This window comes from Lycium barbarum, chromosome 5 (genome assembly GCF_019175385.1).
Source record: "Lycium barbarum isolate Lr01 chromosome 5, ASM1917538v2, whole genome shotgun sequence".
Classification (NCBI taxonomy): domain Eukaryota; kingdom Viridiplantae; phylum Streptophyta; class Magnoliopsida; order Solanales; family Solanaceae; genus Lycium; species Lycium barbarum.
The window spans coordinates 136860964-136879747 of NC_083341.1; the positions used below are offsets into that span (position 1 = coordinate 136860964).

The following is an 18784-nucleotide window of genomic DNA, read 5'->3' on the forward strand; positions in this document are numbered from 1 at the left end:
GAATAGTTGCTTATATTTGAGTTGTCATCACCACTGCTATTCGAATCCTTTGAAAACAATACCGACCCATCTACATTTCTACTATTCGACTTTGTATTTTTAGTAAATAGCAAGTAGCAAAAGGCTACTTACATAGGTATCAAACTCAATAGGTTGTGGGGTTATGACTATGACCCCACCAACTTGATTTAATACAGTACAACTATTAACAATATCATGGGGAATCATCGTCATCGAATATCTCACAGTCCGAATCCCACTTGGAGCTGAATCTGACGTAACCATGTTGACCATATTCTACCCTGAGGCAATGTATTTTCATCTAATTGTTCTCTTCGCAAAAACGGTTAAGAGAAAAATTCAACTCTTGTGGAGTGCTACGAGGCATTGACATAGCACGATTTTTTGGACATTTAAGCCCTAATGACCTCAAATTTTGTTCCAGTGCTGCAGGCTCCCTAATACGCCAATTCCACTCGTCTGTCATCATATTGTTGTAACGTTGATTGTATCTCTCGTTTGGGTTATTCGAGTATTCAAAGTCTTCACCCAATTCCCATGTCCTACCCATTGCTTTGAATATGTCTCCTGGAGAGTACGTTGTAAACTTGTAATACGACTAATATCTCCAAATTGGTTAAAAAATGACATAATAACTCAATTTTGTGTGGTTGGTAGTTATTCGTCAATTACGTTATCTAACACTCGCTAGCATCAAACGCGTGCATTCTGTTGCCAATCATGTTGGTGTATAACACAAATTTTAGATGCATTATGACGTTTTTCTGTATGACAACTTCGATTGATAACACACTGCACTAATTGACAACACGAGGCATGTGTTTGCCCAGCTTTAGGGCAGTAATTTACTGCGTTATGTTAGAATAACGCGGTAAATTCATGCGTTATGCTAGCATGCTCGCATAACGCAACAAATTCATGCGTTATGCAACACTGCACTGAATGACAACACGATCCGTACTTGATTTGACTTGCTGTAATGCTGTAGGACACATCACATGCGTTATATGATACAAACGCATTCAAACCTTATATAATACGGATTCTGGATGAAAGGAAAATGCAATTTCTAAGTTTCATCCAATTTCTGCATTTTATCCAATTTCTAAGTTTCATCCAAATTCTGCATTTTGTACTCCTAAATTAGTCAAAAACTGGAAAAAGTTTCAACTATTAGGGTTTCTTTATTCTGGGATGGAGAAATTATATTCGAGGATAATAGTTTGCATTATGACTCTCTCCCAAAATATCATGTTAAGTTTTCACTAAACTTAAAATACTCAAAACTACTCCAAGCCTTGTATAGTAAACTAAAAGTGAGTAGGGGAGATTTTGATTTAACTATAATTGCAAGATATTCAGTATCATTTACGCCGCAAGGTGTAGTTAGTCATAGACGGTGGCATATTGTAGACGATGATTCTTTGACGGATTATTTGAAGGCGCCTTACGATTATAGGGAATGTATAACTTTAAACGTCCTTGAGATGTACGTAGAGAAGGTCCCCATTAATCGTGTTGAAGTCATGGCTACAACTCCTCGGGAAGCTCGAAATAGACCTCGTCGGGAACCCACGTCTAGAATTCAGGCTGAACCCACTAAAGCGGACCTACTCATGAACACAATTACCCTGACATGAGTACTTATGGAGGCATTTTGAAGATTCAAATGCCTCTGAACAGTTTAAGTCAACAATTTAATGAGCATTATTATTATTATTATTATTATTATTATTATTATTATTATTATTATTATTATTATTATTATGTGTAGTAGCATATGTTTATTACTTGAATGCTACTAATGATGTTGATTATATCTTTTAGGGGTTATACACCTGATATGGATCATATCGGACAGTCCTCTCAATCGGGTTGGATAAATCAGGTTGGAACATCCTCAGCCTATCCAACTACTCAAAACGATGGTCCTTCCTCAAGTTTCGATGCAGTTGATTACTATCGGTACGTCTACTTTTTTAACATCAATAGTATTATTTTATGTTTAGTAGTTAAAATACCCTAGTTTCTTATGTAGGGAGAATGAGGTCGTTGCACCAAATTATTGGAAAAGACCTGCTCTGGATGGTGTGGATAATCCGAATTATATAGATACATCATCGAGTGATAGTGAGGAAATACCTAATGCGGAGGAAAATGAAGATGAAGAAAGTGAGGACGAGATTGAGGTTTGTACTAATCCCCAAGATCAAGTAGAACTGTTGCAAGACATGATGAATAGTCCGGCACACCGAGAAGAATTGAATTCACAGCACCCATTTGATCAGCAAGAGCCTTTGCCGCAAAGTCAATTTCAACAGCAAGAGTCGACCCCGGTTCAGTGGCATTCTGATGAGATCCCCTATCTTGATTATCTTCAAGATTGCCCTGATGCCTTTGTCTTTACTAGGGATGGTGATCATATTCGGCAAAGTTTATGGAAAGAGCCAGTGGATCTTGTAAAATAGATGATTCATATTGAATACAATTGAGATTATTAGGCGGACGGATGAGGAAGCCTTCCTCTGGTTGAATATAATTAATAAAAAAATGGACCTTACACTAGGCTGAAGGTAGGAGATAGGGGATGCTGACAACAAATAGCTCTGAGTCATTCAATGGCTTGTTGAAATCTGCACGGGAACTACCCGTCACCGTAATGGTGAGAATAACTTTTAAGCAGGTTGTGGAGCGGTTCGTCACTGGATCAAAAGAGGCCAAAGGACTTGCGGCAGACGGTCTAAAATGGATGCCAAAACCGTCACAATTGTTTGAGCATCACAAATTTAAGGCTCAACAACATGACCGCATGGAGTACAACTATGCAGAGCGCATATTTGGACTCACAACAAGTGTGCACCAAGGTAAAGGAGGTAACGTCCACACAATTTGTGAGATTCCAAGAACATGCACATGTGGCAAGTGGCAATCATATCACATTCCGTGTTCTCATGCCTTCAAGTGATTTATAACAACGGGAAAGAACGTCTTCACGTACGTGGCTAAGGAATATACACTTGAAAATTATGCCAAAAAGTATGTTGGAAGGCTCTACCCACTTGGTAGTGAGAGTTATTGGCCACTGGAGCCATTTTTCATGTTTGCAAATAAAGCATTTATCCGTAAATTCAAAAAGAAAGCATACTCCCATATTCCTAAAGAAACGGATGTTCCACCAGAGAGATACACTCGAAAATGCTCATTTTGCAATTATGTTGGTCATGATAAGCGTAAGTGTCTCTTATGGCATGGTGGTCAAAATACATCTCGCGGTGGAAGTACCTCTCGTGGCGAAAGAAACTTTTATGGTGGTAGCAAATCTAGTGGTGGTGGCACATCTCGCGGTGGTGGTGGAAGATCAACTCAAGGACATGAATTGATGAATATATTTTAAGTTTTATCTTTCTTTGATGATCGTATTTTAACAAGTTTGGATTTGTTATTAGTGAACAAGTTTAAGTATTCTCATACTGTTATGAATGATAGAATTTAATTATTTTGAGATTGGTATGAATGATGCAATTTTGACTAAAAAATAACACGCTTAAATCTAAACCCTAAAACATAAATAACTTAAATCTAATGACAACAAGTCTTCAAACAAAAATGGACTTCGAGCACTTTTCAACCACTAAAACGAGAATCCGAAGTTTTGCTTATCCTTTATATATCGAGCCTACCTTATTAATTGCACAAAAATGAGTAGGGTTCTATATAAAATATTCAAGTTTTGGAGTCTCGAAGCATGATTAATCTATGGCTAAAATATGTAAAAAAGTGTGAAAATGTAAAAGAAAGATGAGTTTAACCAAAAGAAAAAAAACCAAAACAAAAGGAAGAGCTTTTTAATGCAGTATTTTACTGCGCCAAAGGACTTAACCGCATCGTTACGGTTAAGTCCTTTAACGGAGTAAAATACTGCGATAAAGGTGCTTTTGTTACACTTTTTTTTCTGGGGTATTTTGGTTCAACCCTTCTTTTAATGGGTCATTTTGGTTCCGGACTCCCCTGGAATATGTTCACGAACCTGTTTCATCCACCTGATTCGTCTGCCTCTGAATCTCTGCACTGTCTGAGATAGAACATGTTCATATACCTGTTTTATCATCCTTTTCACGTTCATAGTTCTGAATTCTTCTTGAGTCTGCTTTTTGTATGGATGATGGAACATGTTGACAAACTTGTTTCATAGATCATGTGTAGCTCTGTGTTTGTCTTCTTCACATTCATTTATTCATTGCTGGCATAAATCATGTCTTCAATCTTGACTCACTTTTTGACTTCTGACTTTATTCTTGCTCTTTGATGGAACATGTTTGCAGACCTAGTTCTTCTATTAACCTGATTCACATGCTTGTCTGCAAACTCTTTAGCTGAACAATTTCTTCCTTTTGACCATGTCTTCTGAATCTAATTCACTTCACCTTTCCTCTTCTTTATTATCTCACCTCTACTGGTTATTCATCCATTGCACCTGATTCCTCCACTGTACTTGATGACTCCTTTATATAGAGCATGTGTCATGCTTGTTCTAATTTTACATTGAGCTGCACATTTGACTGAGTCATTCTCTCCCCTTCTCTGCATGTGCCTATGTGGACCATTCATTGTCTCTCTGACCTGCATTCCACCTGCCTTCGTACTAACACACATATATAAATCTACAACCTGTTTGTATAGAGCATGTGTCTGCATCTGTCTCTGCTGCTTTATTGCAGTGGAACATGTCCTTGGACCTATTCTTACCATCCTGCTTGCTGCTTCTTCAAACCTTTTATATTTTGTCTGGAACTTAGCTTCCCTCAACCCTGTATGTTATCACTGTGCTTTCTTGCTTGGAGCTTTCACCATGCCTTTAGGCTAGTTTACTTTTACTTGTTCAGGTCCATGCTTTGTCATATGGCTGGACCTGGTTTATTCACTGTGTTTCTTACTTGTTTTAGGTCGTTACTTTGTCAATTATCAAAACTTCACATATGGTTTTATGTTTACACAAATAATAGTTTTTATAGCAAAATCCAAGTTAATATATTGCAAACACATGACTAACATCTTCTTAATTTGAATGAACTATTACTAGGATTTACTTAATCAGTGTATTTCCTCAACAACTCATCGATCTACAAATCAAATAGGATGATACCTTTCTAAGAATGAAATTTCTCGCACCTCTTTTGTCCTTCTGTTATTATGTGTTTGAACTAGAGAGAGTAAATGTTGGTGCTTCGACAAACACAAAAAAAATAAAGATAACATAAAGAAAATGTTAAAGCAAAATAAATGTAGAAAAAACTAAAAAACTCCGCATCTCAACCTAATATGCCCACACTTGAGCCCTCAGTAGGCAAAAATATGGGCCTCAAATTGTCAATAAAGCCAACAAACTTATCCGCCACAAAGAGAAGGCCAGTGATCAGGTTTTCAATACTGATTTACCTATGAATTGTCTGAGCCTCCTATTCCCTTCAGACAATTCTAAATTTCTTTTTATAACAAATAATGTACATTCAGATCGAAAAAACAGGGAAAAGGGTCAAAAATATCCCCTCTACTTTATTTTAATGGCTAAAATTATCGCCCAAGTTTGGGTCATTTATGCCCCTCCGTTATTAAAGTGTTCAAATATGTCCCTACCTAGACAAAAATCCCCAAATCACCCAAAATAACCCGATTTCATATTTTTAACCCGCTCCATCACTTAAACCCAACCCAACCTAATTAATATGTCACTCTTTAGGTGGAACATTCTTTAGGTGGAAAAAAGGAGGGAAAATTGTCCACTCAAAATGTCCAAACAAATGAAGAAAAAAATGTCAGGTGAAAAACATGGGAACCTCAACTGAAAACGGGTCGATATCATGTCTTTTGGGCTGAATTTCTTGGCCAAACTTAGGCAAATTTCAAGTTTTTGATACCAAACATGGCCAGTACTTAAACTAATTCAATCCGCCCTTAATCCTGAATCTACTAAATGGAAGATCAATCATATCCTACCTAATCTTGCTTAGAAAACATCCACAAGTTAACTGCAACATTATTTCCATATGTGCTAAGCTAAACAGAACATTGATGTCAAACTGCAATGTGAAATCAGGGAAGCAAATTTGTAAAGGTGTAGCCTGACCTGAACATTGCTTGTCTTGAGTTTTCTACTAGGTTATTAATTAGGTTGGGTCGGGTTTAAGTGATGAAGCGGATTAAAAATATGAAATCGGGTTATTTGGAGATTTCTATGTAGATAGGGGTATATTTGAACACTTTACCGACCGGAGGGACTTAAATGACCCAAACTTGTAGCGGAAAATATTTTTAACCATTAAAAAAAAAAAAAAGTAGAGGGATATTTTTGACCAATCACCCCCCCCCCCCCCCCCACCCAAAAAAAATTGTCAGAATTTTATCCAAAAATTTTCTCAAAGAAATATAAATCTTCTAATCTGAGAAAAAAAAAAGATTAAAATAAATAACCTAAGCAGCAATTCGCTTGCCACATTCACCATAGTCTAGAATCGTAGTAAACAACATCCATGTTATACTTAAATTCCAAAGGTTTTTTGAAACTCAATTGGGATCCATCATCCAACATATTACTCAATGGAATGTATTTCCTGAAAAGCATTAGATCCATCACACCGAGTAGAGCTAGAAAAGGAAAAATAGAATACACAGACCATTTTACAAAATATCAGAGAATGAAATGAAAACTTTGTTTTCAAATTTGAAAAGTGATACTGTACTAGAGGAGGTAAAAGTCAGTGCTTTGAGAAATTTGAGCACTTCTCCTGATTAGTAGATAAAATGTAAGGATTAAATAGCTAATTTACGCAAATGTCACTTTTTAGGCTACTCTTTAGATTTCATCTTTATTTTTAAAAGTTCTGTAAATATAAGTTTTGGAAAATTATCCATCCGGCCAATTTTAGTAGGCGTTTGACCATGAAAATCAAATATTTTTCACTTTATTTGGTATTTTGGAGTTAGAGTTGAAGATAAAGTTGTGTTTGGTTATAGTTTTTGCAAAAAAAAAAAAAAAAAAATTGGTTGTTTGAATGTATTAAAGTGAAAAAAGTGAAAATAAGTTTTTTGGTGTTTTTCAAATTCCAAATACAACTCCAAGTTGTATTTGGAATTTCCATGGTCAAACGTTGATTTCCAAATAAAGTGGAAACGTTTTCCAAAAAAAAAGTGAAAAAATTTCATGGCCAAACGGGCCCTAATAGACTCCGGTCCAATGTTTACTCATATTTTTCTCAATCTTATAGATAAAATTATTTTAAAAATTATTAAATTGTCTCAAAAGGTATTTTTAGACTGTAGTCTTAGGTTCATAAGTTGCAAGAAAATTAAAATATAAAAGGAAAACTAACCCCAATACCCCTAAAATACAAAATAATTAGCCGCCGCATGCCCCTCCTAAACTAATTACCTGACGTACACCCTCGCACAAAACTATTTATCTAACGTACCCCCTCGCCCAAAACCCTTCATCCATGATATCATTGTCATATATTTATATATTGTGATGGTATCATGGAGGACTAATAGAAGGTCTCTTAGTCCTCCGTGATACCATCCCAGTATATCTATATATTCTCCATGATTCTCAGTATATTTATATAACATGATGGTACTCATGGTCCTGAGGAGTGTCTCATTGAAAGACTGAAGCAGTCCTCCATGATACCATTACAATATATGTATATAAGATGATGGTATCACCAAGGTTTTTTTTTTTTTCAAGAAAAGTGTGTCTTTTTGAATAAATGAACATGATCATCCTTAATACCATCTCAGTATATTTATATACCATGATGGTATCATGAGGACTAAGAGAAGAACTGAAGCAGTCTTCAATGATATCATCTCAGTATATTTATATACCATGGTGATATCATAATTTGGGGAGCCATCTCGGATAAATAGTTTTGATTTTTTCGGGGATACTAAAATAATGAAGGTATAAACGGGTAATTATTTTGATTTGCGGGTGTGCGCGCGCGTTCTTTCCCCTATATAAAAAGGACTTAATGTTGCTTATAGTTTCCAGGTTCCAAATGTTGAAAATGGGCTAGACTGGTTTTACCAAGAGGCAAAATCAGCCCAAAGATAAATGGGCTTATTCATATGATCCAATCATTATGTAGACCAGGAAACTCAATTTTATGTTTGTTATGCTCCTGGGATAAAATGGATAAAACAATTAGAAGGATTTCATGGCCAAACGGGCCCTAATAAACTCAACTTAACTTCTTCTTTTTTTCAGAAAAAAATTAAATGAATTTAAATGGATTATACTCCAAGGATAAAATGGAAGAGAAGCAAATTTTATTTTGGCCTAGTTGTTTTCATTATTCTTTCAACATGAATTCAAAGCTCAACAAACTTTGTGAGTACATCCTTTTGGCATTTGATTTGTAATTGTGTGTTCGAAAAAACAACAAAAGCTAAATATAAAATATAATGTTGTTGACAGGAATCAAATCTAGGACGCTAGAGACAATTTTGAACACCCTAGACCACTTGAGCTAACCTTTTACATTTATTTAGGGTGTTCAAAAGTTAATATATGTACGTAAACACAGAAAATCGACCCTAAGTATACACTATAAGTTTTTGCCGAGGTTGTTCGGGTGAACACCCTCGGCATCATGTAAATCCGCCCCTGATGGTACATGGTCAGCAGTTTACTACACCAATATCGAACCACCAACTAAAAAATGCATTAGAGAAAAGTAAACTAGCTTCACTTATATAACTTTACACTGAAACTGTAAAGAAATTTTTACGCTATTAGGTTATTCAAAAGATATTTGTAGGTGACCCTTCATAAAATGTAAATTTTTTATCTTGAAAATAAGATAGACTAACTGTTACGATGTACAAAGATGGCCTGATCTGGTATAAAAAATAAAATATCGATGTATATAAGTTAAATTTAAAGTATATTAAATAATGATCGTGGGATCGATTCTTAATTGGAGGAGTTTGAGTAAAAATACAACAAAATAAAAGAAAGAAAAATTTGCAAACCGACTCATATCCCATAAGAACTTTAATATCATTCCAAGAATATTTTCTGCATCTGATATCCTAAATATTCATTATCTAGAGGTCTTCTAAACTTTTAGTATAAGATCAAATTCTGTTAGATACTAAAATTTATCTCCTTATATATACTTTTAGAATTACATGTACACACTTCGAATTATATTCTAGAAAAGAATCTTTTAGAAAAAATCATAAAAGTAGAGGAACTTTCTCTTTCTGCACTCTATTTTTCTTCGTAGAGCTATTTATCGATTGCAAATATTTTTAAAACACCTCTAAATCGATGAGATACACACAAAATACATGTATATAATATTCTTGCATATTTTCATCCCTTTGTTAGAATTTCTGGTTGCAGTTTCCCCATTTGCTAACTTTTGTTCCCTATTTCACTTCCAAACAGCAGAAAAAAAACCAATGATAATAGTACACAAACATATGTGCTTTTATTTTATTCTTTCGATTTCTTTGACAATTTATAGGTCGAGTGGTCGACTATCTCTTTATTCTCCCATTCTCCATAGATTCCTTTAGAAACTGTATCCAAGAAATAGGACAACACTAATGTTGTTGGAATAAAGGACGATCAACTACCCCAAATTTGGGCCTACTTATGTACAAATTTTTACTTTGCAGACATCTTTGAAAAAGTATTTGAACAATTTATTTATTTTTACTTTTCTCCGAAGTTGACGGACTGCAAAATGATGTATAGCCATTAGCCAATGGAGATAAAGTCAGCCTAAGTTTGCATTAATTTTTTTAAAAATTAAGACTAGTACTTAATTCTACAGTTCAGGACGACCACATAATTATTAATGTTTTCACAAAGTAAAACATTCATTTGATTTAGACATCTTCTAAAATCATTGATGTCTAAAAGTATAACCCTCTCCGTTCTTTAATTAGGCACGAAGTATAAGAAAGATAGAAAGAATTTAAAACTTATGATCTAAAATAAGTCATAGATATTTGTGTGGCGGTAAATCATTTCACTAAAAAAGAAAAGTCTTAAGTTAAATTATATTTAAATATAGAAAGTATAATTTTTTTTTGGAATAAACTACAAAAAAAAGTGTATCACAAAAACTCAAACGGTGTGAATAGTAGTATTTTTCTTCCTTTTCTTTAGATGGGACAATAGCTATTTAATACATGTGTTTATTAGTATTTGGCTCTCATTAATCCACATTCCTATTTCTGAAACCGTAACTTCTGTACTTTCTTTGATAGTAGCAGTTTTGGTCCTTAAATATTGGTAAATTATAATTTTACTATTTGTAGTATCCGGCTACCTTATGCACTTTTAACACTTTTCTTGGTGACTCTTAATATATATTTATTGCTTTTTCAATCATGACACTACTTCAACAACAACATATCGGAATCTCATAAAGTAGGATTCGGAGAGGGTGAAGTCTACGAAGATCTTATTCCTATTTTGTGAGGGTAGGGAGGCTATTTCCAGTAGACCCTCGACATAAGACAATCATGACACTACTTTATTATCCATATTATGTAATGTTAATTTTATATTGTTATACAATATGAACGAAGAAAAAGTTATAAAGTGAAATATGCTAATCTTATATATTAAGAATTAAAATCAAAATTAAGCGGATAACTAAAGGGACTAAAAATATTATTCCCTTTTTCTTTTGCTATAGAGCAAAAATTGTAACGGGTCAATCATTGTGAATGTGAGAGATGGGCCCAATTTGATTGTGCTCAAAATCTGTCTCTATGAGGCCACCTTTCGATTCCTAGCAGGTCATCCTTCAAAGGAAAAAAGAAAAAAAGAATAAAGAAGAAAAAGAACTCCAACAAAATTATAAAAAAAAAAAAAAGAGTTAATAGTCCAAAAACACACCTGAACTATCATTTTTTTTGTGAGTTTCCTACCTGAATTATCGGGTGTGCGAGTTTCATACCTGAACGATCATCAACTATTTATCAAAACACACCTCAACTTTTACGTGTTCTACAACAATAACAACAATAGCATACCCAGTATATTCCTACAAGTAGGGTCTGGTAAGGGTAGGATGTACGCATACCTTATCCCTACCTTTGTGGGGTAGGGAGGTTGTTTCCGATAGACCCTCGGCTCGAGAGAGAAAAAAGGACAACTTTTACGTGCTCTCTCCGTTTTAATTTATGCAACATAATTTAATTGGGTTCCGAGTTTAACTTAAGAACTTAAAAGAATTACTTGTGAAATTCATAGTTTTAAACATGTCATGAGATTTATGTAGCTATAAAAACATATTACTAATGATAAAAGGAGAAATTTGAAGTTAAATTGTTTCATAATATAAAAGTATCATTTTTAACGGATTGATAAACAAAAACGTATAAATAGAATAAAGGGAGTAATTAACAGGGAAATAAAGTAATGCAGTATCGCGAGACTATTAAGATTAAAACTCTGCACACCGCGAAATCGAATTAAATTGTAGCATTTAGGTAGTGGACTAGGCGTATTTAATACTAAACCAAATAATTTAATCTTAGTAATTAAAAATTAAGGTGAAAATATATATCACTTCATCATAATTTAATAATAATATTATACAAATTAAAATATTCTGTATTCATGTATTTGGCATAAAAATCTTGTGGACGTAAATTTTTTACCTTATTCTTTGGGGATGGGAGACAAGTGTATGCGCTACACTAAATGTTAAACTTAATTTTGATGGGTTTGCCAGTCATCTAGAAATCATAGTGTTAATGAATAACCAAAATTCCCCTAGAAAAAAAAATCAACTAAAATTCCAAACTTAGTAGAAATGGCATAAAAATTATATGACCGATTTGTTGCTAAAGATGCACATAATCCTTATTTTGGAAGAAAATCGCTCACGATCTTTATGCATGGAAACTAATTTAACTATTATAGCCATCTTAGTTTCTAAATAATATATGTGTGTGTGTAGAATATTATTCCATTTCCTTTTACAGCTCTCCCGTCATATCAAGGGATTTTCAGACTTCCACCAGAGCAAATCTCACGCTTCTCAATAAAATTTTAAATACAACCTACAAACATTTCTTCATTGGCGCAAACAAAACTGATTCAGAATTTGTACTTGATTGATTTAATAGTTAAAGAGTGTGGCACAAAATTTATCCTACTTCTGAAATTATATTCAAAATATAATATTCGTTAAAATTTTAGCGGATTTTACATTTGTATTCAATTGTGTGTCAAACGTATTGAATTTAATTAAACACGTAGCTAAATTTTAGCGGATTTTACATTTGCATTCAATTGTGTGTCAAACGTATTGAATTTAATTAAACACGTAGCTAATAAGTTATCTCTGTCATGGGAGCAAAAATAGAACAAAGAGTAATGTGTAGGCATAAGTGTAATTTCTAAAATTAAACTCTAAAAGTAAAAAAGGAATAACAGTCCTAGCCAAATTAGGCAGGTACCACTACAAATTATAGATTCAACTATTAAGAAGTTTTTATATTACACGCAAGCATTATTTGTCGCAATGAAAAATAATGTATGCAAATACGACACACCTATCATAAATTTAAAGACAATTGCAATTTGCAATACCAATTATGACAATTATCCTAGTACTACCATTTGAGATCATTTGATTGCGAGACACAATATATTGATTACAACAACAACAACAAACCCAGTATAATCCCACTATGTGGGGTCTGGGGAGGGTAGAGTGTACGCAGACCTAACCCCCACCTTGAAAGGTAGGGCGGCTGTTTCCGAAAGACCCTCGGTTCAAGAGAGGAGAGAAAGAAAGACAAGACAAGACAAAAGGTTAGATATGATCAAGCGTATCGAAAACAAGAGTTTGTTGTACACAATATATTGATTAAATAGCAAAAATTGTTATACAAGAGTCAAGAAATACTATTTTTCTTTTATTGATAAAGTCCATATATTTTTGGTAAATACATGGTTCATCACATTAAAAATGAAACAAATGATACATTATATATAAGCTTATGATTTTACCCTTATTTTAAAGTAGATAAATAATGCAAAAAAAGATAAACCGGGATCACTTATTCGTTAGGCATTTTCTCTCAGTAAAATTTTCTAAGACCCCGAGAAGGGGTTGTGGTGCGATGGATAGAATGTTGTCCTCCATTATCAGAGGTCTCGTATTCGACTCCTGGAAATGGTAAAACTTTTGTTAAGAAACCTTTCTCTTTTAATATGTCTTACATTGTACAAATTTGAATTAGTCGGGGATCAAAAATGGATATCAAATATCAGGATGAAACAAGGGGAAAAAAAGGCTTCTTTTTTAGCTTTTCATTAAGGCGAAGAATCAAAAACATATTTTGTCTACTCATAGTAATGAGTCCACTAAAAATCTTGACCCACTAATTGCGTGAAAGAATAGCTCACAAAGGATTGCGAAAAATCTAAGCAATCAATACATGTATTTTAATCAAAATGAAAAAATGTCGTCAACAGATGTTACGTTAAAACCATATTTTATGTTCCACCAAGTTCTCTTGATTTCTTTCATCAAATAATCTTTGAGATGACAAGGCAAACCAACAAGTAGGAAAGACCCTTAAGACCATAGTGGCATGTGTAAATGTTTATCAAAGACTTAAGAAGGAGCAGCTTTTTTCTCTTCTCTTTTTTGTTTTTACTTGAAAAAGTATCATATCAAGTCAGCTCACTCACACTTCAAATAATTAATCAAGCGCATGTTGTCTTCCGCCAACAAAAATGTTGAGTTACTATGTCAATTAGAATTTAGACAAATGGAAAATATAATCAATTGGTACGAACCCATATCTTGTAAAATAGTAGCAGGAAACCGGTGAAATTAGTAACAAAATGACACACCATCGGCATTAAAAAAAAAAAGTAGAAGTAAGCATTAACAAATGCAAAGCACATTCTAAACCTCTAATTCATGCTTATGAGCAAAAATCCTAGTCTACGATTTCTCATTAAGCACCCTCCGAGAAGGAAAGGAAATTTACATTTACCATTAAATGTTTGATTTGTGATTCTGTTTGGATCTATGTTGTAGGCTTCTCGATTTCTTTCCATGCCCAAAAAAAAAAAAAAAAAACATGACCGAAGTCCAATGAATACATTTACTTTCAAAGTTCACTCAATTTAACCACTGATAGGGTGTGCCCACTAGAATGAAGTACCCTCAACCTCCTTCCCTACTTCGATCACAACTTGAACAAAGCTGATTAATGAAGTAGGAAGAGAATCACGAGTTCTCATATTCAGATTTCAGCACATTCGTGGCAGAGTTACTCGGTACTATGTTGGCGAGGAGTAATACACACAATGAAATAATTGAGATGCGCGCAAACTGACCCTAACACCACCGTAATCCAACAATAAGGTTCAACTTGATTTTAACCAATTTAGATTTTGTATGCTATAGTAACTCATGGGGAAATAATTTCTATGACGAAAGTCCAACAAACACATTGATCTCTCTTCCACACTAGCTACCAACCATACCCAATGTGTCCAACTAAAATTTAAGAGCAGCAGCAGCATTGCAGGACCAATTGGCATTTGGTTGTATAGTGTTCTGAAATTGGAATACAGCTGGTATTTCTCAGCTTACAAAGTCCAAAAAATCCCCAAGAGAGATAACATCTCTCATCAACCTTTAGTTCTTGATATCATTTGCTTGGCAAAGCAACCAAAAAAGCACACTACAATCTACACATCCAATCAAGAAAATACTAACCCAACACACCCATGAGAATTATCATCAAGGCGCTGCCCCAAAGCACAAAGAGAAATGGATATTCGTTAAGTAAACACAAAGCTAGTTCCACTAAGAGGGCCAATGATGGTGTTCAAGATTTTAGTTACACTTCACAGTTTCACTAGTCAGTAAGTAGCTTTTATTGTATAAAAGAACAAATGACACCACACTAAGGGGCGTAATGGGAGAACTAATACCCCTTCACTCTTAACCATCAAGCCCTAAAACGAAAAACTTCTTGAAACACCCTACAACCTTAACCATCAAATTCCAACTTTGGTGAACAAAAAAGAGCAAATGACAAAAGGATAAGAGTTGTAACTTTTAGCTTTCAATCCCAACCATAGAAACTTGCCAATTTAGCAATCAACAGATTATGCCAATGTCACAAACATGCTAAAATCATAACAAAAAAGATAAAATGAAGAGCCAAATATCATAAAGTGCATATAATAGTTCAAAAAAAGGGGCCAGAAACACAATATTTTTAAACGATTCCATCATATAGGCAATAAACAGCCTGAGACTAAACCAAAATCAAGATTCAATAGACCTTTGGACGGCTCTAGTAGCACGGGAAAAAACCCAAAGGGACTATTAACTCAATTTCTTCCAACACAAAATTCAAGTCTCAAATCTCTCTTAGACAAAAACAAAGTAAACATTACTCAAAACTCACTTCAAAGTAAAAGACCACGGTCTCAAGAACCTAAAGTTAATGATTCTTGAGACGTAAAAAAACTCTATTGATTACTACTAGTAAATACTAAAACTTCCTATAGCTGCAAAACTTATGGGCATAATGCAATATTGAGGGGCGTTGTCGTCGTTCCATTCATCAACGGAGTTGCTGCTGCTTCATCCATCCAAGCACAAGACTCATTATATCCATCGAAATCAAAGTCGAAATCGAAATCAGGCAAACCAGTAGGCAGCTTCTCATCACCATCAAGCCCACATATGGGCAAATCCTCAAAATCATTAACAACAAAGTCATCAAGATTTGAACCAAAATCATCACTACCAGCAAAGAACAAATCCATCTCCATATCAAACTCAATTCCAGCACCAATTTCAGCCAAAGATAAACTATCCTCCATCAATCCCATCTTATCATCATCATCATCATCGTCCACTCGCTTCTCCATGACAATTTCTTCATTGACTTTAACTTCAGAACCGGAAGTCAAAGAATCCATTTCAAGTACTGATGCTGGAGATGTGTGTGAAGTGTGTGATGACACCAAACTCTCAGCCGAATAGTTTTCCTCCTCAGAGACACAAACAACAACATTCTTTCGACAATTCTTGTTATTACGGCTTTCATTATTCGAGCTCGAATTAGTACTCTTAGCCATAGCTTCAAATTCAAGACGCTTAGTTTCATAAGCTTGCGAAGCTTCTTCAGCAGTATTATAAGTACCAAGCCAAACCCTTCTAGATTTAAACGGATCACGAATTTCAGCAGCCCATTTACCCCATTTACGTTGTCGAACACCTCGATATTTCGAGGAAGAGGGTTTTTGTCGGGTTTTAGCTAAAACCCTAGTTCTCTTTTTAGAGTTTTTGTCACCATTGTTGCTATCCTGACAAGAACTTTCAGTTTCAAGAACAACTTTTTTTGGACTAAAAGTGTTACCAACAGGAATATTAATTTCCCTAACAAATCTTTTAGGTTTCGATATATCAACACCTTCATCATCAGATGAATCAGTAGCATCCGGGTCATTACAGACAATCCGGATCTTTCTCATGGGTCGGGTCCGGTTTTCTTCCCTGTTCTTGATTTTTTGAGATTGTTGTCTCTGAGGCTCAAACATTTTTTTTTTCAAAACCCCTCAATATATGCCCCCAAGAAAATTGTTTTTTTTCTAAAAATTAATAAAAATGAAGTGATTTTATAATAGGTTAAAACTGAAAGAAAAAAAACCCAAAAAGGAAAATTTCTCAGGGTATTCTTAAGAGCAAAATAGGATGTAAAAATCTGTTTATGTGAAATCCACCAAAGCAAACGACACCAGAACAAGTCCTGTTACAAAAATAAAAAAAAACCCATAATAGATCAGCATAAGAAACAACCTTAAAACAAACAAAAACACAAAAAAAAAAAAACAGTTTTTAAGGAAAGAAAAACAGTACCTTTTGGGCCTCAAACGCATCGAAACAACAGAGAAATTGATTTGTTGCATGCAAAGAGCAAAAATCACTGAAGAAGAGAGCTTCTTTAATGGAGCTCTAATCACAACAGCCAAACAAGACTTTGCCGACATAAATCTCACAAAATCACAGCCAAACAAAGCCCTACTTCTTCTTCCTTTGAGTTTTCTTCAACCCAAAAAAAAAGTGAGCAAAAGAGAAGAAAAAATGGGATCAGATATTCTTATTTATAGATAGAAAAAAATCAAGAACCACATAAATATAGAGATTAGGAATCTATGGCCAAGATTTTTTTGACTAAAATGTAAATTTCATAAACCCTTCTTAGCCCTTTTGTACTGTATAAGTAGTGTACTCTGTGTGTGAATTTACTAGGTCTTTCTTGTCTATGTGTGTAGGTGTGTATATAGAGAAAAAAAAAGTGAAACCAAGACTTTACTTTGTCTATGTGGAAAAAATATTGATTTTACGCAAATCTCAACAAAAACCCATTAAAAAAAAAGAAGGATTTTTTATTAGTAAATTAAACAAATGGTGGTACCTGTTTTCTGGTCCGTCACGTACTTTTCTCTCTGCTTTTTTTCTCTGCTTTTTTTCTCTGCTAACACTGTTTGCTCTGCTCACTTTTTCCCAAGTGGTCAAAAATTGCATTAAAGGTTGGTTTGAGGGGTTTTTGTAATGAGGAAAAAAAAAGGAGTGTGGGTAAAAATGTGTGTAATTAATGACTTGGTGTTTTGTATGTATATGTGGTATGTGAATGGGTAATTAGCTGTCATATGGCATACATGTAACATGACCATAATCCTATGCATGATTCATTAGAGGAGATTCAGCTAGGTAGCTGACAGTATATTTCACGCGCGGCTGGTTATTGTGTTGTGTATTCTCTAGTGTCAGTTATGGTCCGTTTGATCAAAGCTTTTAATTTGAAAAATACTTATAAAGAGTTCTCTAATTATAACTAATTAATTTGAAAAAAAATAGTTTGGTCAATTTATATTAATAATTTGTGCTTATATATTTTTGTTAAAAGTATTAAAAATGTGCTTATTTTGAAAATTATTTTTTATTAGAAGTGCATGCCGTAATTTAGAGAATATCAGGTTATATTTAACTAATTAATTTAAAATATACTTTTATCAATAATAGAATAACAATTTGTGGGATAAAGTACCAAAAGTACTTCCTCAAAAAGATTTTTTTTTTTAGCTTATTAAATATAATTTCTATTACTATTCAAAAATATTTATTCATTTTCTAAAAGTTTGGTCATATAGATTTCAACTATCTAAAATAAGCACTTTTAAAAAAATACATTTTAATTTCCCAAAACCTTCGCGGCTCAAGCTATTAATTAAAGTTCCAAAAGAATTTGTTAGCAATGTATTTTTAACTTTTGAAAAACAACTCAGCTGCTTCCCTAAAATTTTAGCTATACACCTTATTCTCTAAATCAATTTTCTTTTTTAATTTGTCAAAAACTTGGTCAAACTGACCATTAATTTGTCATTATTTGGTTAATAATAGAGCGTGTATGTCACGTAGAGATATGGAGAGTGGGCGAGAAAGTATAGCGTTACAGTTTAGGAAGTGGGGTAGGGAAGTGATGGTACGAATCCGGGATGGCGGTTTCTTACTAAAATTAAGAGGATTACAGCTATATTTTCATTGGACCAAATTGGGACTATTAAGGTTTCATAATTACGATGATGCCACTGACAGAGTACTTGGTTCCCAAGGTATTGCCTATTTAAGAATTTGGTATACTTTCTTTTTGGCTTTGTATTTTCCTTTTATTAAGGACCAGATTT

General features: G+C 34.0%; 1 protein-coding gene across 2 annotated transcripts; it reads right to left on the bottom strand.

Annotated features, from left to right (window-relative positions):
* Positions 1 to 15300: 15300 nt before the first annotated feature.
* Positions 15301 to 17628, bottom strand: LOC132641787 (ethylene-responsive transcription factor ERF118-like). 2 transcript variants are annotated; one of them, XM_060358878.1, is made up of 3 exons: positions 17515 to 17628; positions 16956 to 17141; positions 15301 to 16845 (listed from the first exon to the last, which is right to left on the bottom strand). In XM_060358878.1, exon 3 carries the CDS (start codon positions 16634 to 16636, stop codon positions 15608 to 15610), a length of 1029 nt encoding a protein of 342 aa, XP_060214861.1. In that variant the 5' UTR covers positions 16637 to 16845; positions 16956 to 17141; positions 17515 to 17628; the 3' UTR covers positions 15301 to 15607. The 2 variants fall into 2 exon arrangements, with proteins under 2 accessions (XP_060214861.1, XP_060214859.1); XM_060358876.1 differs by lacking the exon at positions 17515 to 17628 and having other exon boundaries at positions 16956 to 17345.
* Positions 17629 to 18784: the final 1156 nt, after the last annotated feature.

Excerpts from the sequence above, each read along its gene's own strand:
- LOC132641787 (XM_060358878.1), bottom strand. The coding sequence starts at position 16,636 with ATGTTTGAGCCTCAGAGACAACAATCTCAAAAAATCAAGAACAGGGAA.